The sequence below is a fragment of the Danio rerio genome, chromosome 24 (assembly GCF_052040795.2).
Source record: "Danio rerio strain M-AB ecotype USA chromosome 24, GRCz13ab, whole genome shotgun sequence".
NCBI lineage: Eukaryota > Metazoa > Chordata > Actinopteri > Cypriniformes > Danionidae > Danio > Danio rerio.
Window position 1 is genome coordinate 42,181,277 of NC_141044.1, and position 22,724 is coordinate 42,204,000.

Below are 22,724 nucleotides of genomic sequence, written 5' to 3' on the forward strand. Positions count from 1 at the left end.
AAAAACAAACACACACACACATACAGGGGAGAGAGACTGTGTGTTTAATGACGGTGAAATGTTTGATACCGCACGTTGTATAAGAGAAAAAAGCCTCTGCATTTCTCTGTAACTCAGATGCACTCAGTAGGTCAGAAAGCCATGTGTGTGTAGACCAGGACTATTCAATTAGCGGCCCGCGGGCCGAATCCAGCGCCCGAGGCACTTTGTTCCGGCCCTCCAAACAGTGTGACCAAGACATAAAAAATAAATTTAGTTCAGTCGACAAACGGGCGCTATAGTTATGAAGTGACGTGCGTCTCTGTTCAATAACAGCACGAGCTGCAGTTAAAGGCTGCACAGAGCGCGAGTCATCATAAGCGAGAGGTGCGGGCAGCCGGAAACATTTTTGTAGAAAAGGCAATTTGTACAATGCACTGATATCGTTAATAGGGATGCAACGATTAGCCGATTTCACTATTAACTGCGCTTTAATTCGTCACAGTTTATTAATCGTAAAGTCTTCTCTAAGCCACATTTTTGTTGCACGAAACGAAACCGCTGCAAAATGCCAAGATGCCTGTGCGCTTATTTTAAGATTGAAGTACACCGAGGCTAATACGCACACACACAGGATTAACTATAGCAGCGGCCGTTCCTATATCACGTCTTTTCCGCTTGCAAGTTTGTTATTTCTAATTTAAGGATATATGACAATATGCGGGCGCCAGCGGAGCGACGCGCTTGCGTTTTTCAGGGCGCACGCAGTAGAAAACATCCCACGGTGAGAGTTGTGTGTGCCTTTCAGTGCAATGTAAACAAGATATGTTAGACGAATTATTATTAAAATGATTATGTATGCATGAATGCAGATGGCAACAACATTTCATCTAAATAGCTACTTACCTAATATAAAGCTTGAATTTACATTAGACGTGATGACAGTGAAACCATGAATATTCTTCAGACAATATAAATGAACAACCAAAATCTCTAATTGTTATGCAGTTCAAAACATAACGTATGAATGTGTCTAAATGTAGAAGAAGCCTACTTCAGCAATGCACTGCTTTTGTTGTGCTCTGAAATACAACATTTCAATGTTTGTAAAAAAATAAAATAAAATAAAGTCAGTTGTACAATGCAGTAATATTATTTAGTTTCAAAATACAATATATTAACATTTTAATGTAGAAAAACCAACATGGGTGTCTTAAGGAGCAAAAATATACAGCATATGGGCCCTTATATGCAGTTGTGTTATTACTCGTATAGCAAGTCATATCTCTCCGGCCCTGTTGTAGACTATCCTGTCACAAAATGCGGTGAAAATTCAACACGACGGTCGGCAAAAGTTTGCTTACAGTGCTCATGTGTCTACACATAGAGAGAAGCATTTACAGCGGATCTTTCAATATTGCAGTGATATTAACGTAATGTAAACTAAGTAACTTAGAAATCATTTTGACTAAGGTCTGTCTTTAAACACTGAAAGAGTACAGCTGACCATACCAACTATAACTTTGCCATCTGAACGAACAAATAAAGAGCACTGATCACACACTTACCGAATCTGTAGACAGGATAATCAACACATACTGGAGCTGCGTCTTTTTTTTTTTTAAAGGAGACGAGCAGCAAATCCAGATCTCACCATAGACGAGAAATGCTCTCGAGTAATAAATGTTCCAAACAAACGCTTTTCAGCCGCGCGTCGCGTACACGGATCCAGCAGCGCTCTCATAGAGAGAAAATGAAACAAAACCTTCACAATATGAAAGCAACACTGGCGACCCGTATCTCCAAACAATTCTTATTCTTTTCCCACAACTTTTAGCAACACGACGTTTGTCGTCTCTCTGCAGTCTGAACACTGTTTCAGGTACAGTCTAAGAAAGCTGGCATGCATATTAATGAAGTTGCAGCGCATACATAATGGCACGCGCTGATTGGTTTGAACCAAGCCATACTCATGAATGAATGCAACACACTGAGAGACGTAATACGGGATGCTAAAGTACAGACGTCCAGTCTGCACACTGGAATACACGCTAAGATCTCATGACCGCGACGCAGCTTCAAAAGTTAGTTTCAAACCGGAAGTACGAATTTGCTCAAAATAATGCAAAAACTATTAATTTTCACTTTTTAGTGAGATATATGAGTCCTAATAGTGTTTATAGCAGCGTGTGACACATATACGACTGTCAACAGCTCAAAACATGTATTGGTGTTTCATGACCCTTTATTTATTCATGAATACTTAATCAGTTCATTAATTATTTGTAGCCTACTGTTTCAACTTCCTGAACCCACATGGTCTTTGTTTTACCCATAACCAAATCATAAATAAATAAAGATAAGCTACAGACAAATTACCACCTGTCAATCACTAGTTTAATAATGATTTGTTCAGCTGTAGTTTAAAATTACAATGGGTTTTTCCTCCTCTAAGGGCTTCTCATGCAGTCTGTCGCCATCTTGTGGATGAACATTGTCAACCGTCTTTGCCCTGCATAGTATTACAGTCTGATGGATGCCGACGCGCTGTTTCTAATGTATCTCCGAAATTATAAATAATTAAAATAGGTGCTGCCCTAATAAATAAACTGCATAGTTGCAATCTAAACAACTACATTCCCGACTATAAAGACTCAAGAGTACATTATGTTGTCCAACAGCTGCAATATTTGTCAAACTGTAGTGAGTTTATTGATCTGCTGTCACTTTGTGTGGGTGGAGTAATACACAAGGTTGAGGAGGCTTTATGAGGGCTGATATTACAGAATATCGCACTGCTATCAGTCATATATCAGTATGTATGTACATATTTGAATTATTTAAGATTTTTTTTTTTTTAGGTTTTATCCATTTATACAAATTTATTTGAGAATAGTCCTCTTCTAGATGGTTGTGTCAGGTCAATATAAAACAATATAATTCAATATACCACCTTATATTTATTGCGGAAGTAAGCTTTGAATATTAGACTTCCCGTTTATTAGCTGCTATAGGGAAATGGCCAGAAAAACGCTGAAGCACAGAGAACTGTAGAACTATTTGCACAGCAAATCCATTGTTTATATTTACGACAACATATTAAAATACTACAGAAATACCAGTTTGCCATATCAAGCTAAAAGTATATGGAAACAAATGACATTGATAGCTAGACACTGCCTGTGTCCACTGTTATTTTAATGCTTTATCCATACTTTTTCAGTAATTATTAAAATACATTCAGTTTTAAGCTAATTCTAAGTGATTTTAAAGGTTCATATTTTAATGCAGCTTCATATAATGATAGTCAGTGCAGAAATGTTGTTCAATTCATTCCACAGCTAGCAACTGTGATGAAATTAGTAGTATTCATCATCTGGTCAGCTGATTCTCATCCCAAATTGCTCCTTTAATAGCTGACTTTATTAGTTTACTTAATTACTTTATGCTTTAATTAGCATATAAATATTCTGCACGGCCAGTATTTGGTGAAAGTGTTTAATTAGCTTGTGTTTTAGTTGTGACTAAAGTGTATAAATGCTATCTTGTTTTGTCATGTATTCAAGATGCATTAGGTATATTTTTGTGTGTGCAAAAACTCAACAAATGTCAACAAGTCTAATATTGTTTTGGTTTAGAATAGATTTTAGATGCTCTTTTTATGCTTAAAATGCTGTCTAGGTCGGTCACTCACTAGAGTTTGGATCAGAGCCAATAGCACACACACATTCTGTGTATGTACAGTTGAAGTCAGAATTATTAACCCCCCTGAATTATTAGCCCCCCTGTTTATTTATTCCCCCCCCCCCAATTTCTGTTTAATGGAGAGAAGATTTCAACACATGTGTAAAATTAATAATTTTAATAATAATTAATAAGCTTAAAGGGCTATATATATATATATATATATATATATATATATATATATATATATATATATATATATATATATATATATATATATATATATATATATATATATATATAAATAATTTTAATATTATATAAATAATATATATAATAATACATATAAATAATTTTAAATATTTTTTATAAAAAAAAAAATTGTCCTTAAAATGGTGTTAAAAAAATTAAAAACTGCTTTTATTCTAGACAGGGGAGAAAAAAAAAAAAAAAATATATATATATATATATATAGAGAGAGAGAGAGAGAGAGCTTAAAGGGCTATATACATATATATATATATATATATATATATATATATATATATATATATATATATATATATATATATATATATATATATATATATATATATATATAATTTTAATAATATATATAATAATACATATAAATAATTTTAATTATTTTTTTATAAAAAAAATTGTCCTTAAAATGGTGTTTAAAAAATTTAAAACTGCTTTTATTCTAGCCGGGGAAAATTTTTTTTTTTTTACATATTTTATATATTATATATTATATATTTATATATATATATATAAATAATTTTAATAGTATATAAATAATTTTAATATTATATAAATAATATATATAATAATATATATAAATAATTTTAATAATTTTAATTTAAAACGTTTTTCCTTAAAATGGTGTTTAAAAAATTAAAAACTGCTTTTATTCTAGACAGGGGGAAAAAAAAAAAAAAAAAAAAAAAATATATATATATATATATATATATATATATATATATATATATATATATATATAGAGAGAGAGAGAGAGAGAGAGAGAGAGAGAGAGAGAGAGAGCTTAAAGGGCTATATATATATATATATATATATATATATATATATATATATATATATATATATAATTTTAATAATATATATAATAATACATATAAATAATTTTAATTATTTTTTTATAAAAAAATTGTCCTTAAAATGGTGTTTAAAAAATTTAAAACTGCTTTTATTCTAGCCGGGGAAAATTTTTTTTTTTTTACATATTTTATATATTATATATTATATATTTATATATATATATATATATATATATATATATATATATATATATATATATATATATATATATATATATATATATATATATAAATAATTTTAATAGTATATAAATAATTTTAATATTATATAAATAATATATGTAATAATATATATAAATAATTTTAATAATTTTAATTTAAAACGTTTTTCCTTAAAATGGTGTTTAAAAAATTTAAAGCTGCTTTTATTCTAGCCGATATAAAACAAATAAGACTTTCTCCAGTAGAAAAAATATTATCAGACATACTGTGAAAGTTTCCTTGCTCTGTTAAACATCATTTGGGAAATATTTAAAAAAGAAAAAAAATTCAAAAGGGGGCTAATAATTCTGAGTTCAACTGTATATCTTCATTTAAATCACACAAATGAAGTAATCGTTAAGTGAAGTCCATGTTTTATAGCCTCATTAGCCTTTACAGTTCATGTTCTGTAACTGAGAAGATACGTAGCTACTTCCCCTGCAGTATAAACACAATCTGCTCGCTCAGCTTCAGCCAACGTACCTGCTGTGTTTACGTCTCCCGAGCAAACGTAGAGCTTTTACCTCCACCTGCTGGAGTCAGCAGGAAGGAGCAGCCTGGTGTAAGTCAATGACACTCAGGACAAACAAGTTGAGAAACTGAGATGCAGAGAGGATGCTCTTCTGTTTGAGCTAATGCTTTGACGACATTCTGAATCATGACTTTCATCTCATTCCTGCAGCTTTAGCGCCACCTAGTGAACGCTGTGTAGAATTAAACCTCTCTCTTCCATTTAGTTGAAGTCCTAAAAGCTGTGGCCGTTCAATTCTGATGGAAATGTTCTTTATTTCTGCACTGTTCTCCTTCAGTTCTTTCTCGTGCCTTTTGTTCCTGTCTTTAGCTCCTTTACTTGATCTGTTTCTTCTCTTTTTCAGGCCGTCTTCTGAAACTTCCTGCCCTGTGCTGTGCCCTGCCACGCCCACTGACACGCCCACTGCTTAATTTCATTCCACCTGCTGGAGCCAAACCATACCACACACACACACACACACACACACACACACACACACACACTCTGAATCAAACACAGAAACACTAACACCTTTTTCACACCACAAGCAGCATATTGAATTCATTGAAACGCTGATATATGCTCATACACTTATAGAAATAATTAAGAGATCAGTTGAAAGTTCACAAAAATGTTGCAATAGGGATGCTCTGATCGATCAGTTGAAGATCGATATCGGCCGATAATCACATTTAATGACTCAATTGGTACTCGCCAGTCTGACTGAACTCATGAACCCATTGCAGGCATAGCCAGCCCTCCCTATAAGCGAACTAAGCGGCTGCTTAGGGCCCCGCCTCCATTAGGGGGCCCCCATAACCCGCTGGTGGTGCAAGCCCTTTTCTTGCTAAAATCTTTTTTTATTTGCATTTTACAAATTACTTTCATTGACAGTGCTTTAGGACTAAACTAATTATACATTTTCACAAAAAAAAAAATCACAGTTTTATTGAAGTTGAAATTGTTTTCGTGTGAAGGTCATGTGATCAACAGGAAGCTCGCAGCATCTCATTTCTCATAGGCTTTCTGTTCTTGTGGTTCAAGTTTGTTCTTACAAGGTAACCTGCAAGACCGACCAGTCACCATGAAAATGCAAATTCGTGCACAGACACAACCATGGCCTTTGCTTCATTGCCTGCCCTGTTATATACCTGATTTTTTTGGGGGGAAATTAAACCACAAAAATAAAACGAAGCTAACGTCCTTCTTTAGTCATAGAAAAACTGAGGGGAAAAATTATACCATAAATTTATATGCTATGATAAAATCATAATATAATAGCATATTTATTAAAAATAGCCAATTACAGATTAATTAACAGTCTACTTATATAAAATATGTAGTTTTTTCCTGGTTTTACAGACCCTAAAGTGGTCTGTAAATGGCAATACTCCACTATTTATAGCAAGGTAGAGATCCAAAATAATGCTGTTTAGGGCTCCCAAATGTACAGGGCCAGCCCTGATCGCAGGTGTTTATTTATGAGTTAAATAATAAGGAAGATTGATCTGAATAAAAATGTTTTTATTATCAAATTATTGCTTTCTTGAGTCTTCTGAAGTTAAATTATAGATTATATTCATATATAGGTGACACAATAACTTTAACAAACTATACTGTCTGTAACTATACTGTCTGAAACTATGACGTATACTGTATAGACACAGTTTCAGCTGATCACCATGACAAGGAATCGATACTCAGTATAGTCTGCAAAAATCCCGATCAGAGCATGCCTAGTTCTAAACTTAAATTTAAGTTACAAGTGGAAAGTTTAATGTTATATTTTAGTCTGTTTGATTGATGCAACTTGAAATGACTAGAAAAGTTGAACAATAATTTACAAAATGCATTTTTTAAAGTAATAAAAATATTGTTTTTCAAAACATGCATTGAAACCAAATAATCCGAAAAAAAAAAGTTTTTAAAACCAAATATTGCTTTCTTTCTTCTTCTGAAGTTAAATGATAGATAATGTTCATATATAGATGACACAATAACATCTCTGAAAATATGATGTCTTTATCTTTTTCTCTCAATGACAATATTGTTTTTTAATATTGGCAAGAAATATCATCAGTAGTTCATATAATAATCAAATAATATATTTTTTTAATACATGCAATGCATAACTATGAATGATAAATGGGTCACACTTTGTTTTGACGGTCCGTTTGTTGAATTTAAGTTGCATTGCGTCTACATGCCAACTAACTCGCATTAGATTATTAGTAGACTGTTAGGTTAGGGTTTCTTATAGTCAGTTAAATGTCTCTTGAAGGAGCAGGGTCAGCAGATATTAAGCAGACAGTCTACTAATACTCAAATGGACCATTAAATAAAGTGTTACTGGTAAATATACACAATTTTTCAATATCTGTATATAAACGCATACAATTAGGCCCAAAATTATTCATACCCCAGAACAATTTGGACTTAAAGTTTTTGTTCAAATGTAAATAAAAGCTGAGTAATATTTTTTCCTGCGATGATGCCTCTTTCTTGTGCATCATCTTTTGTTTCATTTAAGGTCAAAAAAGTTGTTGGTTAAATGATAAAAGTAATTTTAAGTTTGCAAGGGGGTATGAACAATTTCAGGCTTGACAATACATATAGACTATATATATAGCTTCAGCTTGTAAATACAAATATGCTGCTGCTTGAATTTGGTGTGAAAGCGGTGTAAAATATGAATTCAGCCTACTGACACATGGGTGAACACAGAGACAAAGACTGACTGCTGTCTGGGGTTCTGCTCATGGCTGCTGTCGCTGGTTTCCTGCGTCTGTCCTTCTGCTCCTCCATCTGCTCTTACACAACACAACTAAATCATATTTAAACAAATACTGCAGATCAATCAATATTGTGCATTACTGAGAAACTTCTATACACTGAAATCTTCATAATGGTCGTTTTGCATAGGAAAGACGCATGTTTGTTAGCTACAGTAGCTCTAGATCTGTTTCTCAACCACGTTCCTGTGGGACCACCAGCTCTGCACATACTCATGTCTTCTTAACCAAACCATTCAGATCATCAGCTCATTAGCAGAGACTGAAAGGCCTGTAATGGGTGTGGCAGACAAAGGAGAAATCCAAAACATGCAGTGTTGGTGGTCCTCCAGTATTGTGGTTGAGAAACACTGTTTTAGATTAAATTTTGCTGGATTTTACATGTTATTTGAGCTCAATTAGCTATTGAATTGTGATTTAAGATGAGCAGTGTCAGCTTTAACATCATAATACAAGGACAAAACAAGGAAAGCAATGTCCAAACACATTTCCTGCTTGATTTACGACAGTGTTGAGGTTTTTACGGCGCTCCGTTTCACCTCACTGACCTGTGATGAGCAGAGGAAATGTGTTTTTGTTTTTCATCTTTCCATGAAATATCCTCCAGCATCCTTCCTCTAGATGTAAACATCCTGGAGTGTTGCGTGGAAATGTTTATTTATCAGTGCATTTATTAGTTGATTTATCATGTGTTTAAGATGAGAGCTCCATTCAGTTGATTATTTTGGAAAGTTTTCAAACATTCTGATCTGTTTTGAGGAGGTGAAGCATCTGATTATGGGAGATTTTTCCGTTCTGAGCTCTTGTGTGTTTTGCTGCAGGCGTTCGCAGGTTATTGAGAGATTTGAGGGTCAGGACACTGTCAACGCTCCAGAGCAAATGGACACCACGAGTTCCTCAACAGATCCCGCCCCTTCTTACTCTAAAACAGCCAATCAGAGAGCAGGACGCAATGAGAAACGCCTCTCCAACCAGAAACAGGTGATTCATTTAAATTCATTCATTCATTTTCCTTCGGCTTAGTCCCTTATTTATCAGGGGTTGCCACAGTGGAATGAACCGCCCACTTTTCCAGCATATGTTTTATGCAACCCATTACTGGGAAACATACACACTCAATTACACACTACGCCCAATTTACTGCATCAATTCACCCGGAGAAAACCCACGCCAACACGGGGAGAGCATGCAAACTCCACACAGAAATGGACCAGAAACCAGGGACCTTTTTGCTGTGAAGCCACAGTGCTAACCATTGTGCCACCGTGCCACCCCTGCATTTAAATTGACATTTAATTATATCATTAAACAATTTAATTTGATTGAAAACAATGTGGCAGTGCACTGTAAGTGTGTAGAAATTAATTAACACTAAGGGTGTCACAATCCTCTAAATCCTCGATTCGAATACATTTTTGATTCTTAAGTCATGATTCGATTTTCGATTATGAATAATTAATTAATAACGAATTAATTAATTGTAGCCTATCGTTTAAACTACCTGACCTGCATGGTCTTTGTTTTACCCATAAATCATACAGTAAATGAATAAATGTAACTTACACACATAATTATCAAAATCTATCTATTGAATTAATCAATCTATTAAAGAAATGTTAGCTAGAATTCTGCATTTTAGGCTTAAATTATAGAGAGACATATGTTATATATAGCAGATAAACCGAGACTGCATCAGATCGCGAAGCAGATCAATGTTGATCATTTCCGCACTGACAGCTTGAAAGAAAGAACAAAACAACAGGCCTAACACAACATATTATAAGATTAAAACATGAAAAAATTATCAGATAGTAACTTCGGTCAATTTTCCTAACGGATAAACCGAGGTCAGGCTGGATAAACAGCTCTCGGTAATATTTCAGCATGCTTTCACTTTTGCATTTACATCTGTGGGTAGGGAAGACCACATTTCTATATCACAGTTCATTCAGCTTCAAAATCGATGGGATTTAGGTCCTATTTTAATGTTAAATAATAAAAAAGAGAAACTTGTGTTTCTATCACTTCAATATGACTGTGGACACAATATACCTACACGCAGTTCTGTCCACACAGCTTACAAAAGATGATTTTGCATGATAGGTGCCGTTTACATCTGTATAATCTAAATGCAAAATGTTAACTCTGAGAGCTTGATTCACTCCTCATTGCAGTAACTTCTAGTAAACATCAGTAATAATGCGTTTGTTTAATTTGTTTTTGTCTGCTGCAGGAGTTTTCCTTGGATTCAGCTAAATGCCGGACTGATGAGGTTTCTTCATTAGCTGGTTACCGGAGGGCCAAAAGTCTGGATCGCAGAACCACAGAAACACTCATGACTGTAAGACCACAAAAACAATCCACACATTCACATAAAATATGTTTACTTGTATCTATAATTGCATTTGTTTTAAAGTGCATTATATGATTGTAAAATATTATAAAAATAAGCAATATTTATTTGAATGTTTATGTTATTGAGTTAATTAAAAAAAATTAACAATACAAAACATTAAGGCAGGGCAATATTATTAGATGAGTGAACATTTAATTTATTTTAATTAAAAAAAATTATCTTTTTTAATATTTCAAATGCGGAAAAGATTTTACCATATCATTCAGTATCATTTGCATACTTATTTTTTCCCCTTCTGAGTTTAGTGAATGTGTAACTAAATTAGAAATGTTGTGTTGGTCATAAAAATTAAAAAACGAAAGTGCAATCCGCAGTGACAAACTTGTAAAAATGCTTCCATAGTTAATTTGATCTAAAAACACTGCATGTTTATTTCTAAGGGGCTGCAAGTGTGCGTGCGTGCCATTGTGGGGTACATTACTTCAAAAAATGACACCCTTATAATTGTACCACTAAGGGTGTGAACCTACAGTGGTCTCGCGGTTGGGTTACGATTATCATGTCATCGATTCAGTTCAGTTTGATATCAAGGTGCATTGACAATGCTTTCCATAAACGATTTGATATTGTACTTGGCAACAATAATTCTTGTATTGAAATGTATCGTTTATAAGTATATTTCTATATTATTTACAATACAATTTTGTCCTTCAACCTCTCAAACTCCACGGACCGGGTATCGGGTCTGTGACGTCATTGACTTTCGCTTTAAGATTTAAAGGGCCAGCATTGCACCAGACCCCTTTAAGGGATTTCGTTTGAAAGTGTAGAAGCTATATTTTATGCACATACGCATCACTTTGGTTTTTATCCTACTGTACAAAAGTTATTTACACTTAAATACACAGTATTTGGGATACCCGAGCTGGATATTTTACATTGGTTCATTTTCGTATTTTTCATATGGTTCATATATGACACATGTACAAGTTATAGCTCAAATGAAAGCTCTTGCTGCTGCTCATACGGTTCCCTCATTCTTTTTACTGAATTATATTCATATATCAAACAGTTGTTGAATGAATCGCGGTGTTTCCATGGTGCAGAAGTGAAAACAATACATTCATGATCAATAAGCAGCCCCAGATAGCACAGATAGCTGTCATCTCTTACCTTATGCTGTGCCCTTCAGGGCCATTTCTCCTCTGTTTTTGAGGTGATGTGCATAAGTAATCCTTTTATATGTTTGACGTGCTCCAAACACAGTGAATTATGTTTGATCAAACAAAAGAATAGTGAAATATGAAAACAAGGATCGCTCCCTGTGGCTTGTACAGCACCTCTCATCAGTTGAAATACAATAACTTTTGCATAGATTATGGTCGAGACATATTTCTTTTTTCCTATGATTACAGACATGTGCAGGAACCACCAACATTAATTACAGCACGCTAGACCACACAGAACCTAAAAGCTGCACTTTTAAATGTGAGTTTATTAAGTAAAATACAAAAAGCGCCTCTTTTTTAGGTGTTTATTAAAACACAGACAACATATACAGTTATTTTAAACACTTTCAGTAGTGTTTTATGAAAATTCAAAGGGTTTTCTTTAAAATTATACCAAATTTTAGCATTTACACCTCTGAACACTATTTACATTATTACTAGGAGTTAGACGTGTGTGCTCTGCTCGTCTCCGAGGCTAAGTGCGCGCACACACACAGAAGCATGCCATGCGGTCTCATTCGCACTATTAAATATATGAATGATTCGCACGTACATCAATGAATGATGCGCATCCCGTGCTGCGAACGTTACATTACAGCACATTAGTCATTTTCATTTGAAACTGAGCTTTGCAGAGCCCAAAATGTGTACAACTGTCACTTTCTATAACAGAAATGTATTTATTTATTTTTTCCTGAGGGGTGATTTTGAATTGACGGAAGGGGCTGGATCAAATGGTCCCGCTGGCCGCATACGGCCCGGAGGGGCCGGACGTTCCTCACCCCTGGTTTAGAGTGTGGTCCTGAAAAATCTCAGTTTAAAGGGGTATCTACCCTTCCCCTTAGCCCTACACCTTCAAGCTTAAGAGAATTGGGTCACCCCTTACCATTTACATGAATGCGCAAAACAAGGGGTAGGGGTAAGGGCTAAGGGGTAGGATTGGGCCTTGCCGTCTTCTCCCTCGCCATTGTAAGCTACTGCCATATAACGCATAAATGATAAATAACATCAGTACATTATAACCGGTTATAATTATTACTAAACCAATACTGAATTGTTTGCGTCTGCATCGAAGAAACAATACATTTTGACACCCCAAGTATTTAAATTACTTTTCTAATTGCTTTGTCTGGAAAAAAAAAAAAACTTGGTTATTTAATAAGTAATTAAATTACTAAATAGTAATCAACATGAATCATATACAATAGAAATTAAACTCTTTAAATTTGAGTTAAACAGGACCTTTTGTAAACAATGCATGTATCAAAACACACAAAGTTAGTAATAACACCATATTTCATATACTACTTACCGCATATTGGCATAAATAATTTCATACCTTCTTAAGCATGTGCAGTTTTTGGACAAATAAAAAAGTTCTTAGTGGAAAAAAATATGCAAAATATTTGAATAATATATTCATAAATATATTTCTTTACAACTGCTCCACCTCTAAATTCATTTATTTTATTGCCTAATTATTAAACTAATTTCTCAGTTCATTATTTTAAGAATATACAATTGTCTTGATAAATGATAAAAAAAAAATCTCTTGATTTTATATAGGACTGATAAATTAATAGAGTATTTAGGGCAAATACTTTATAAGAAACTAATTAAATTACCCCAAAATGAAAAGTATTCCCTCACTTTGTCAGTGGAAATGTGATTTAATTACAGTAACTAATTGCACCCGACACTGGTGTATGTGTGTGTATGTATAGTAGGTGTACTGTATAAATGTGTGTGTGTGTGTGTGTGTGTGTGTGTGTGTGTGTATACGTGTGTTTCAGCTGTCAGTAATCCGTTCATGCAAACCTAACCCAGAACCACTTCACCACCCACGATTATAAATAGCATTTGCTCTGAGTATTAGCACCAGAGACACCCACACATGCCCAAAACACACACACATGAGACCTCAGATTCATGTGCATACACACAGAAAGGCGGCATGTGAGTCAGAAGCGTGTGAGGAACAGGTCACAGATGAAACTCAACAAGACTAAGGTAACTGAAGCTAACAGCTAACTGGCAAACGGCCGCGGGGTGTGAGCACAAGCGGACTCTGTGCCAGCGTTAGATACTATGTAGACGCTCTGTATTAATATTATTATTGCCTGTGGTGTTTTAGGTTGTAGATTATTTGTTTATGGCTTCTCTGAGGCAAGACTGCTTGTTCGTGCAGGGCTCTAATGACTTCAGACTGTAGTTGCTGGTGCTTTTATGATGGACTTTTGGAGCACTTTGAGTTCATGTACACTCGTAAAATGATGTTTGCTGTTCAAACTTATTTAAAATGAGCTGAAACAACATCATTGTTGAGGTTTTTTTTTCGGGAGACAACTTTTTGTTTTATGTTTAATCCACTTAAATTTGTAAAAACTAATAGGTTAACTTAATTCCTTCATGTTGTCCCAATGAAAATTGATGGTGTGGAACCAAGCATTTTTACAGTGTATGTTAATGTATGTTGTATTATTTTTTTAGCATATTTGTTATCATAATTGTATGTTAATGAAGTCTTAACTATTGACATCTTGTACAAGAATGAATTACCATTGAATTAGAAACCAGAAGAAAAAAAATCATGAATTAATACAAATTCACTGACAGAACATGTCACATATTTAGTGCTGGGCAAAAATTAATTGTGATGAATTGCATGCAAAATAAAGGTTTGTTTGGGCTTTAAATATGTGTGTATACTGTGCATATTATATATATATATATATATATATATATATATATATATATATATATATATATATATATATATATATATATATATATATATATATATAAATAAATGCACACGTGCATGCATATATTTGAGAAAATCTTTATTTATATAAGGATCTTAAAAGATATATATATGTGTATTATAGAAGTATGAATTTAAATAACTATGTAATTGTTTTGTATAATTTTGTTTTTATAGAGGTATGTGGTTATATATGCATTCACTGGCCACTTTATTAGGTAAACCTGCCTAACTGCTCGTTAACGCAAATTTCTGCTCGGCCAATCACATGGCAGCAACTCGATGCATTTAGGCATGTAGACATGGTCAAGACGATCTGCTGTAGGGCAAAGCGAGCATCAGAATGGGGAAGAAAGGGGATTTAAGTGACTTTGAACCTGGCATGGTTGTTTGTGCCAGACGGGCTGCTCTGAGTATTTCCGAAATGCTGATCTGCTGCAATTTTAGAGACAACTATCTCTAGGGTTTACAAAGAATGGTCTGAAGTATCCAGTGAGCGGCAGTTCTGTGGACATGAATGCCTTGTTGATGCCAGAGGTCAGAGGAGAATGGCCAGACTGGTTCCAGCTGATAGAAAGGCGACAGTAACTCAAATAAGCACTCGTTACAACCGAGCTCTGCAGAAGAGCATCTCTGAACACACAACACATTCAACTTTGAGGCGGATGGGCTACAGCAGCAGAAGAGCACACCGGGTGCCGCTCCTGTCAGCTAAGAACAGGAAACTGAGGCTACAATTCACACAGGCTCACCAAAACTGGACAATAGAAGATTGGAGAAACGTCGCCTGCTCTGATGAGTCTCCATTTCTGCTGACACATTCAGATGGTCGGGTCAGAAGCATCAACAACATGAAAGCATGGATCCATCCTGCCTTGTATCAGCGGTTCAGGCTAGTTCTGGTGGTGTAATGGTGTGGGGGAGATTTTTTTGGGACACTTTGAGCCTATTAGTACCAATTGAGCATCGTGTCAACACAACAGCCTACCTGAGTATTGTTGCTGACCATGTCCATCCCTTTATGACCACAGCGTACTCATCTTCTGATGGCACTGTTACCCATTACACAGAATCTAAGTATATATTGTATTCTTAGATTTATTAGATTATGTATATTATGTAAACCAATGTCTATATAATGTAATTTTTATATAATGTAATTTTTGTTTCTAAATAAAATAATATAAAATATAATGAATAAACATAATTTTGAGTGGATTACTATTGTGTTCAGTTTATGCAATTAAAGCTTGATTAAAATAAATAAAAATTGTATGATGTTTGCTATAAAATGTATATATATATACAATGTAAAAATACATTAATAGAAATAGAATTTTGAATAGAATATTTTGTTTGTGTATTTTTATGATGTTTATTATAACTTTTTGTTTTCATTATTATTATTAATTGTATGTGTTGTTCTCTTTTTTTGTTTTAGCCCGACCTGCTGAACTTTAAGAAAGGATGGATGACCAAACTATACGAAGATGGATTGGTGAGTTTAATATGAGCTTTTTCAGAAACTGATGCACCTGCATGTGCTTCTTAATATGGAGGATGTTGAAAACTGCTGAGTTTTTTTTTTTTTTGCTGTCTCTCAGTGGAAGAAACACTGGTTTGTTCTGACCGATCAGAGTCTGAGGTTCTACCGCGACTCCATTGCTGAGGAGGTAAAGATTTTTTAGCATTGATTACAAACTACTTTTGTTATTATATTATTATATTATTATTATCTGTTTAGCTGTGCATTAAAAAGCTATGTGCGATGTATTGCACTTTTTGTGTCTTTAAAAAAAAAATACTTTTAACCTGTAAACGCATAACATGTTGCGTCCCTGAATAAAACAAATAACAAATGTTACATCATTAGATTCTTTCTTTCTTTCTTTCTTTCTTTCTTTCTTTCTTTCTTTCTTTCTTCTTTCCTTCCTTTTTTCTTCCTTCCTTCCTTTTTTCTTCCTTCCTTCCTTCCTTTCTTTCTTTCTTTCTTTCCTTCTTTTTGTCTTTCTTTCTTTCCTTCTTTCTTTCTTTTTTTCTGTCCTTCTTTCTGTCCTTCTTTCTGTCTTTCTTTGTCTTTCTTTCTTTCCTTCTTTCTTTCTTTTTTCTGTCCTTCTTTCTGTCCTTCTTTCTGTCTTTCTTTGTCTTTCTTTCTTTCTTTCTTTCTTTCTTTCTTTCTTTCTTTCTTTCACACCTTTAAAATTGCCATATCCACACATTTGAATGTTTAATATACATATGTTATGTTTTATTTATTATATTAGTAAAATAATAATAATAATGCCAGCAAGTTTAGACATCTGATCCCCAAAAATTGGTTTACTTTGATCAAATCTTTTGGCTTATGATTGTATAAAAATCTTTAAATATTATAAATAACAATAGAATGTACATGGTGAGAGTTTTTAGGTGGAAGGGGGGCTGTTTGTTGGAATGTCAATTTAATTGTCTTTTTTTTGTTTATTTTATTCTTGTTTATGTAAATCACTTTGAATTGCAATTGTGTATGAAATGTGCTGTAGACAGTAAATGAACTTCCCTCTCTATTACTCATGAAGGCTGTTTAACGGTGTACTTTATGGTTCTCAGGCTTCTGATTTGGATGGGGAGATCGATCTGTCCTTGTGTTATGATGTGACTGAATTCCCAGTTCAGAGGAACTATGGCTTCCAAATCCTCGTGAGTGGTGCTGCTTTATTGTTTTAGTTGTATCTTACACCTATTATATGTCTACATCATTAGTTTATTTCAGACTTTTAAGTCCAGATACACCGAAGTAAGAAAATACAGAACAATTCATTAATGTAAACACCACAACACTACTTAAAAAAAATACCATGCAAACATTTTTGAAGCGCTTCGAATATCAATAGTACTTTCAATTCAATCTATTATAACTGAAGTACTCAAATAACACATAAAATTATGTAAGTATTTCCTTGTACATAATGAAGAGTAGGATTATTGTGTACAAATGTTTGATTTGCACCTTTGAGACTATTTTCTGCACAAGTAACCAATATTGTCTTGTTTTCAGAAATAATAAGTGAAAATGAAGTTAGTTTTTCCTTTAAACAAACAATGATCTGCCAATGGGGAAAGCAAAATAATCCTTTTTCAATGCGAAAGCAAAACAATGCATCAAATTTGAAGAAAACCTGCTACAAAATAAACTGCAGCTAAATCCTTGAGGCATTGAGTATTTATGCTTACAATTAAGTTTTAAATCACAGTAATTATTTCTAAAAAATTATATCATACAGATATGCCTGTTGGGTTCTATGCAAGGCAAGTGTTTTTCACCCACTGATAAACTTCTGGTGAAAGATTAATGACTATTTTCAATTTTAAATGGTTATTTTTACAGTAATGTAATTAAAATATAATCAGTTAAATAAACTTATGCAGTAATTTAGTTGTTCAAGCATAAAACGAGATGAAAGACAGCAGGGGAGTGCAGAAACTCCATTAAAAAAAACTGTGGTAAAATAAATTTCCATCATTTAAAGACATGACGCTCAGTGCAACTTAACGCAGTTCTTCTGGTCTGCTCTGAGACCCAATTTATATCGTTTATCAGTTAGGCAGTGACTATCATTGTTTTTTTACAGAAACCAGATATACATTAAATGGCATGACAGTTTTCAGCATGCACATGAACTGGCTGACTGAAAAGTAAAAGTCCCTGTGCATGTATCCCATTGTAATATATAATTTATTTCACTGCATGTTTGATCAACGAAGACCTTTTTAAAGGTCCCCTAAAGTGCATTTTTGTATTCGATGTTTGATGTAATCTCAAAAACATGAAGGGAGGGCGGGACAACAAGCGAGGGTGTATCTCCTCCCCTTTTTATAAAATCAACCAATAGCGTTTTGCTTCATCACAGCTCTGCCAGTGAGAGTGGTTGAGCTCAAGCGCATCAAATGAGAAGTGTCTTGAAGAGGGCGGGGCATGTCAGATACTTGAGAGCATTTGATTGGTCAAGAGTTGATGAGAAACTGAGGTATAAAGCCATGTGAATAAAACCGTTGATCCATTTAGGCTGAAGTGACAAACTACAAGCTTACATGTTTATATCAGTTTTATATCTTCTAAACGCAAGTTTAGTCACTGTTTTGGGCATGCTAGCTTATAGATATCCTAAAAACGAACAATACAAGTGTCTTAACTTTATTTTAACTTCATGAGACCTTTAAAAAAGCCATTAGAAATTTTGAACAATCCTGCATGTATACAGTATTGTAGGTATGTAGTGAAGTAACCATGACCTATACAGCAGACTGCGTCCCGCTGCTTGTCCCTGCGCTCTCGAGGTTTTGATGCTAGGCAAAATATGTCTGGTAGGATTGCAGCGGTATGTTTTCCCACCTAAATAAAGCTCTGGTGATGTTAGCTGTAACCCTAACGCTGCTCCCTGCTAAGCATTGTTTCATCACTAATGTCACCTGATCTGTCAGCAACTGTGACATCATCACTTCCCTCCAAAATAACACGCATGCAGTCTAGCGATGCACGTCAGATGTTTGTTCGGGGCATATTTATCTTTATGTACAGCAATGAAAAAGTTTGTTATCGCTTGAAAATGCTCAGTTTTTCTGTGTTGATGATGTTGATTAGTTGTGTTTTTGTTTTATTCTGTAAACTGATAATTATTTTTTCTCATTTTAATTGAAAAAAAAAATATATATATTATTGAGAGCTTATTATTGTATTATTTAAACAACAGTAATTAACTATACAATAATTATCTAGACAACACAATACCAGTGTTTTAATGCTGGATTTCAAGATTAAAACATTTGTTATTTGTTTTATTTATTTATAATATAATATATATTATATATATGATATAATATAATACTAAATATAATATAATATAATACAAAATATAATATAATATAATATAATATAATACAAAATATAATATAATATAATATAATATAATATAATATAATATAATACAAAATATAATATAATATAATATAATATAATATAATATAATATAATATAATACAAAATATAATATAATATAATATAATATAATATAATATAATATAATATAATATAATATAATATAATATAATACAAAATATAATATAATATAATATAATACAAAATATAATATAATATAATATAATATAATACAAAATATAATATAATATAATATAATATAATATAATATAATATAATATAATATAATACAAAATATAATATAATATAATATAATATAATATAATATAATATAATACAAAATATAATATAATATAATATAATATAATACAAAATATAATATAATATAATATAATATAATATAATACAAAATATAATATAATATAATATAATATAATATAATACAAAATATAATATAATATAATATAATACAAAATATAATATAATATAATATAATATAATATAATACAAAATATATAATATAATATAATATAATATAATATAATATAATATAATATAATATAATACAAAATATAATATAATATAATATAATATAATATAATATAATATAATATAATATAATATAATATAATATAATACAATACAATATAAGCGTCACGGAGTAGCACGATCGCCTCAAGAAGTTTGCTGGTTTGAGTCCCAGCTGGGTCAGTTGGCATTTCTGTGTGGAGTTTGCATGTTCTCCTTTTGTTTGGTGGGTTTCCTTCAGGTGCTCCGGTTTTCCCCACTGTCCAAACACATGCACTGCAGGGAATTGAAAAAGCTAAATTGGCTGTTGTGTATATGCAAGAGTGCATGGGTATTTTCCAGTGTTGGGTTGTGGCTAGAAGGGCATTCGCTGCGTGGCATCCACTGCGTAAATCATATGCTGGAAAAGTTGCCGGTTCATTCCACTGTGGCGACCCTTGATTAATAAAAGGACTAAGCAAAAAAGAAAATGAATGAATGAGTAATATGTAATATATAAAAGTTAATTATTAAATGAAAAATGTCTGAAGTCTTTAAAATTGATGCTGTCAAATTCCTACTTCTGAGTTTTGATTGTCTTATTTTAGTTTAAAGAGGTGGCATGTTTATATAGATTTTTAGACGACACAATAACTTTTTACTTTAAAAGAGAAAAACCCTGGTTTTTAATCACAATGTATTGAAACATTGGTTATTCTGACAAATTGTAATTTTCTGCAAAAGAAAATGTTCTAGATTAAACAATATTTTTACATTAAGGTTTGAAGGAAATGTTATCAGACCTTTATATGTAGAATAAAACAAATATAAACGTTTGCTCAAACCCATACCTGATAAATCCAGTATATCCAGAAAATTTTAAGGTAGTTTCTCTTTTTAATTTAATTAAATTTTATTTTATTATTTTTTAAATGTATTTATTTATTTTATAATTATTTTTAATTAATTATTTATTTAAAAATGTTAATTAAATTTAATTAATGCATTTATTTTATTTACTTTTTTCATTTTATTTTGTTTTAATTTTTTTACTTTTCTATTTTAATATTTATTTATTAAAATATGATCTATTTAAATAATAATTTAAAAATCGTTTATTTAATGAAAGATGTTTAAAGTAAACAAGTTAACAAAAGTAAAATTAATGCAGTAAAATTCTCACATTTTTGTTATAATTTATAATTTACAAACACTTAACTAAGCTTGCAAGTTTCATCAGACGGCTCAAAAAATTAATAAAATGACATGAGTTTAATATTTTCCCATGGTAAAGACTTTATAATCTCATGGATAATTTTAATTCAGAATTGATTCATCTCAGTTTTCTCAAAACACTCAAGTTTTTGCACAGCACTTGGGACTTAATACAATAAATGAAAAGTTTGAATGCATAAATGTTAGGTTTCCACGCTGTTGTGTTTTATTAATAAATCTGTTGATATGTACCTGATACTGTGCTCTTCGTGGCGTAAGTGTAGGATTCCCGGTGCTGTTTTTAAAGTTATTTTGGAGATGTCTGAAATAGCAGAAAGCGTTGGCTGTCTCTGTGTACAGACGAACAGCGAGGCGTCAGTGTCAAGAAATGAATAACAACTGTAAATATAACTGCAGCCTGCTATCTTTATGCCTTGGACACAACATAATGCTACACTCCTGTCTGAAGCACGTCTTTCTGTCTCTTCTGACCGCTTGTTGTTCTTGCTTCACTTTTATTCTGGGATGTGAGTGGACAATATATTTTTGGATCTGTTTATTGTGGACTAGTGTTGTTGTGACATGCTCTTGTGAGTTGTCATGACGTGTGAAATTATCAAGTCATTTGAAAACTATTTGTTAGCCTATACATTTTGTATTTTTTTCTGAAATTAATCATTCAATAATACTTAATAAAATAGGTTTATTGCTTATACAAAGTTTTAAAATATTCATTTTATTTGCTGTATATTGGATTATTGTAATACATCTATGTAAATAATATATAAAGCTATTTAAAGTCCTTTACCATATTTAGTATATATATATATATATACTAATATATATATATAATATATATATATATATATATATATATATATATATATATATATATATATATATATATATATATATATATATATATATATATAATTTTATTTATTTATTTATTTAATTTAATTTTATTTATTTATTTATTTATTTATTTTTTGGGGCATCAAATAACAAAAAGGTGCCATCTTTTCAGATATGTTTACATTAATTTTTAGACACAATACCAATGTTTTAACCCTATTTGGTTGGAAACATTTGTTATTCTCCTGTCCCATTTGTTGTTTCAAATGTTGATGGGGAAATAACAAACTCTAACATTAAATTAGTAAGAAATCATTACTAAAATAACACAAATATTGACATTTTACTCAAACCAATACCAAGAGTAATGTATCCAGTCAATATTGATATTTATATGACTTTATATGGGAAAGTAATCTTAATTTATATGAAAATAATATATATTAAATATATTTCTCTAAATATATAATATATCTTTATATTAAAGAAACCATATTAGCTAAATATGCGGCACGGTGGCTCAGTGGTTAGCACTATCACCTCAACAAGAAGGTCCCTGGTTCGAGCCCCGGCTGGGTCAGTTGGCGTTTCCTTG

At 32.2% G+C, this 22,724-nt stretch overlaps 1 protein-coding gene and 1 long non-coding RNA gene across 27 annotated transcripts in view; one reads left to right on the forward strand and one right to left on the reverse strand.

Moving 5' to 3' along the window:
* The window catches only part of mpripa (myosin phosphatase Rho interacting protein a), a 109,920-nt gene that overhangs the window by 55,841 nt on the left and 31,355 nt on the right, over positions 1-22,724 (forward strand). For 23 of the 26 annotated variants that reach the window (XM_087309962.1, XM_087309939.1, XM_087309940.1 and 20 more), the window contains exons 8-12: positions 9,110-9,269; positions 10,522-10,629; positions 16,079-16,135; positions 16,242-16,310; positions 17,227-17,316. In XM_087309962.1, the coding sequence (XP_087166088.1) occupies positions 9,110-9,269; positions 10,522-10,629; positions 16,079-16,135; positions 16,242-16,310; positions 17,227-17,316 (484 nt within the window). Of the gene's footprint in view, positions 1-9,109; positions 9,270-10,521; positions 10,630-13,778; positions 13,884-16,078; positions 16,136-16,241; positions 16,311-17,226; positions 17,317-22,724 lie in introns of those variants that run through there. The other 3 variants (XM_087309951.1, XM_087309949.1, XM_087309950.1) reach the window with 1 other exon arrangement.
* On the reverse strand, positions 203-6,423 carry LOC147831158 (uncharacterized). The gene is made up of 3 exons (XR_015525427.1): positions 5,305-6,423; positions 2,192-3,709; positions 203-2,123 (listed from the first exon to the last, which is right to left on the reverse strand). It is a non-coding gene; the product is annotated as an uncharacterized LOC147831158 (long non-coding RNA).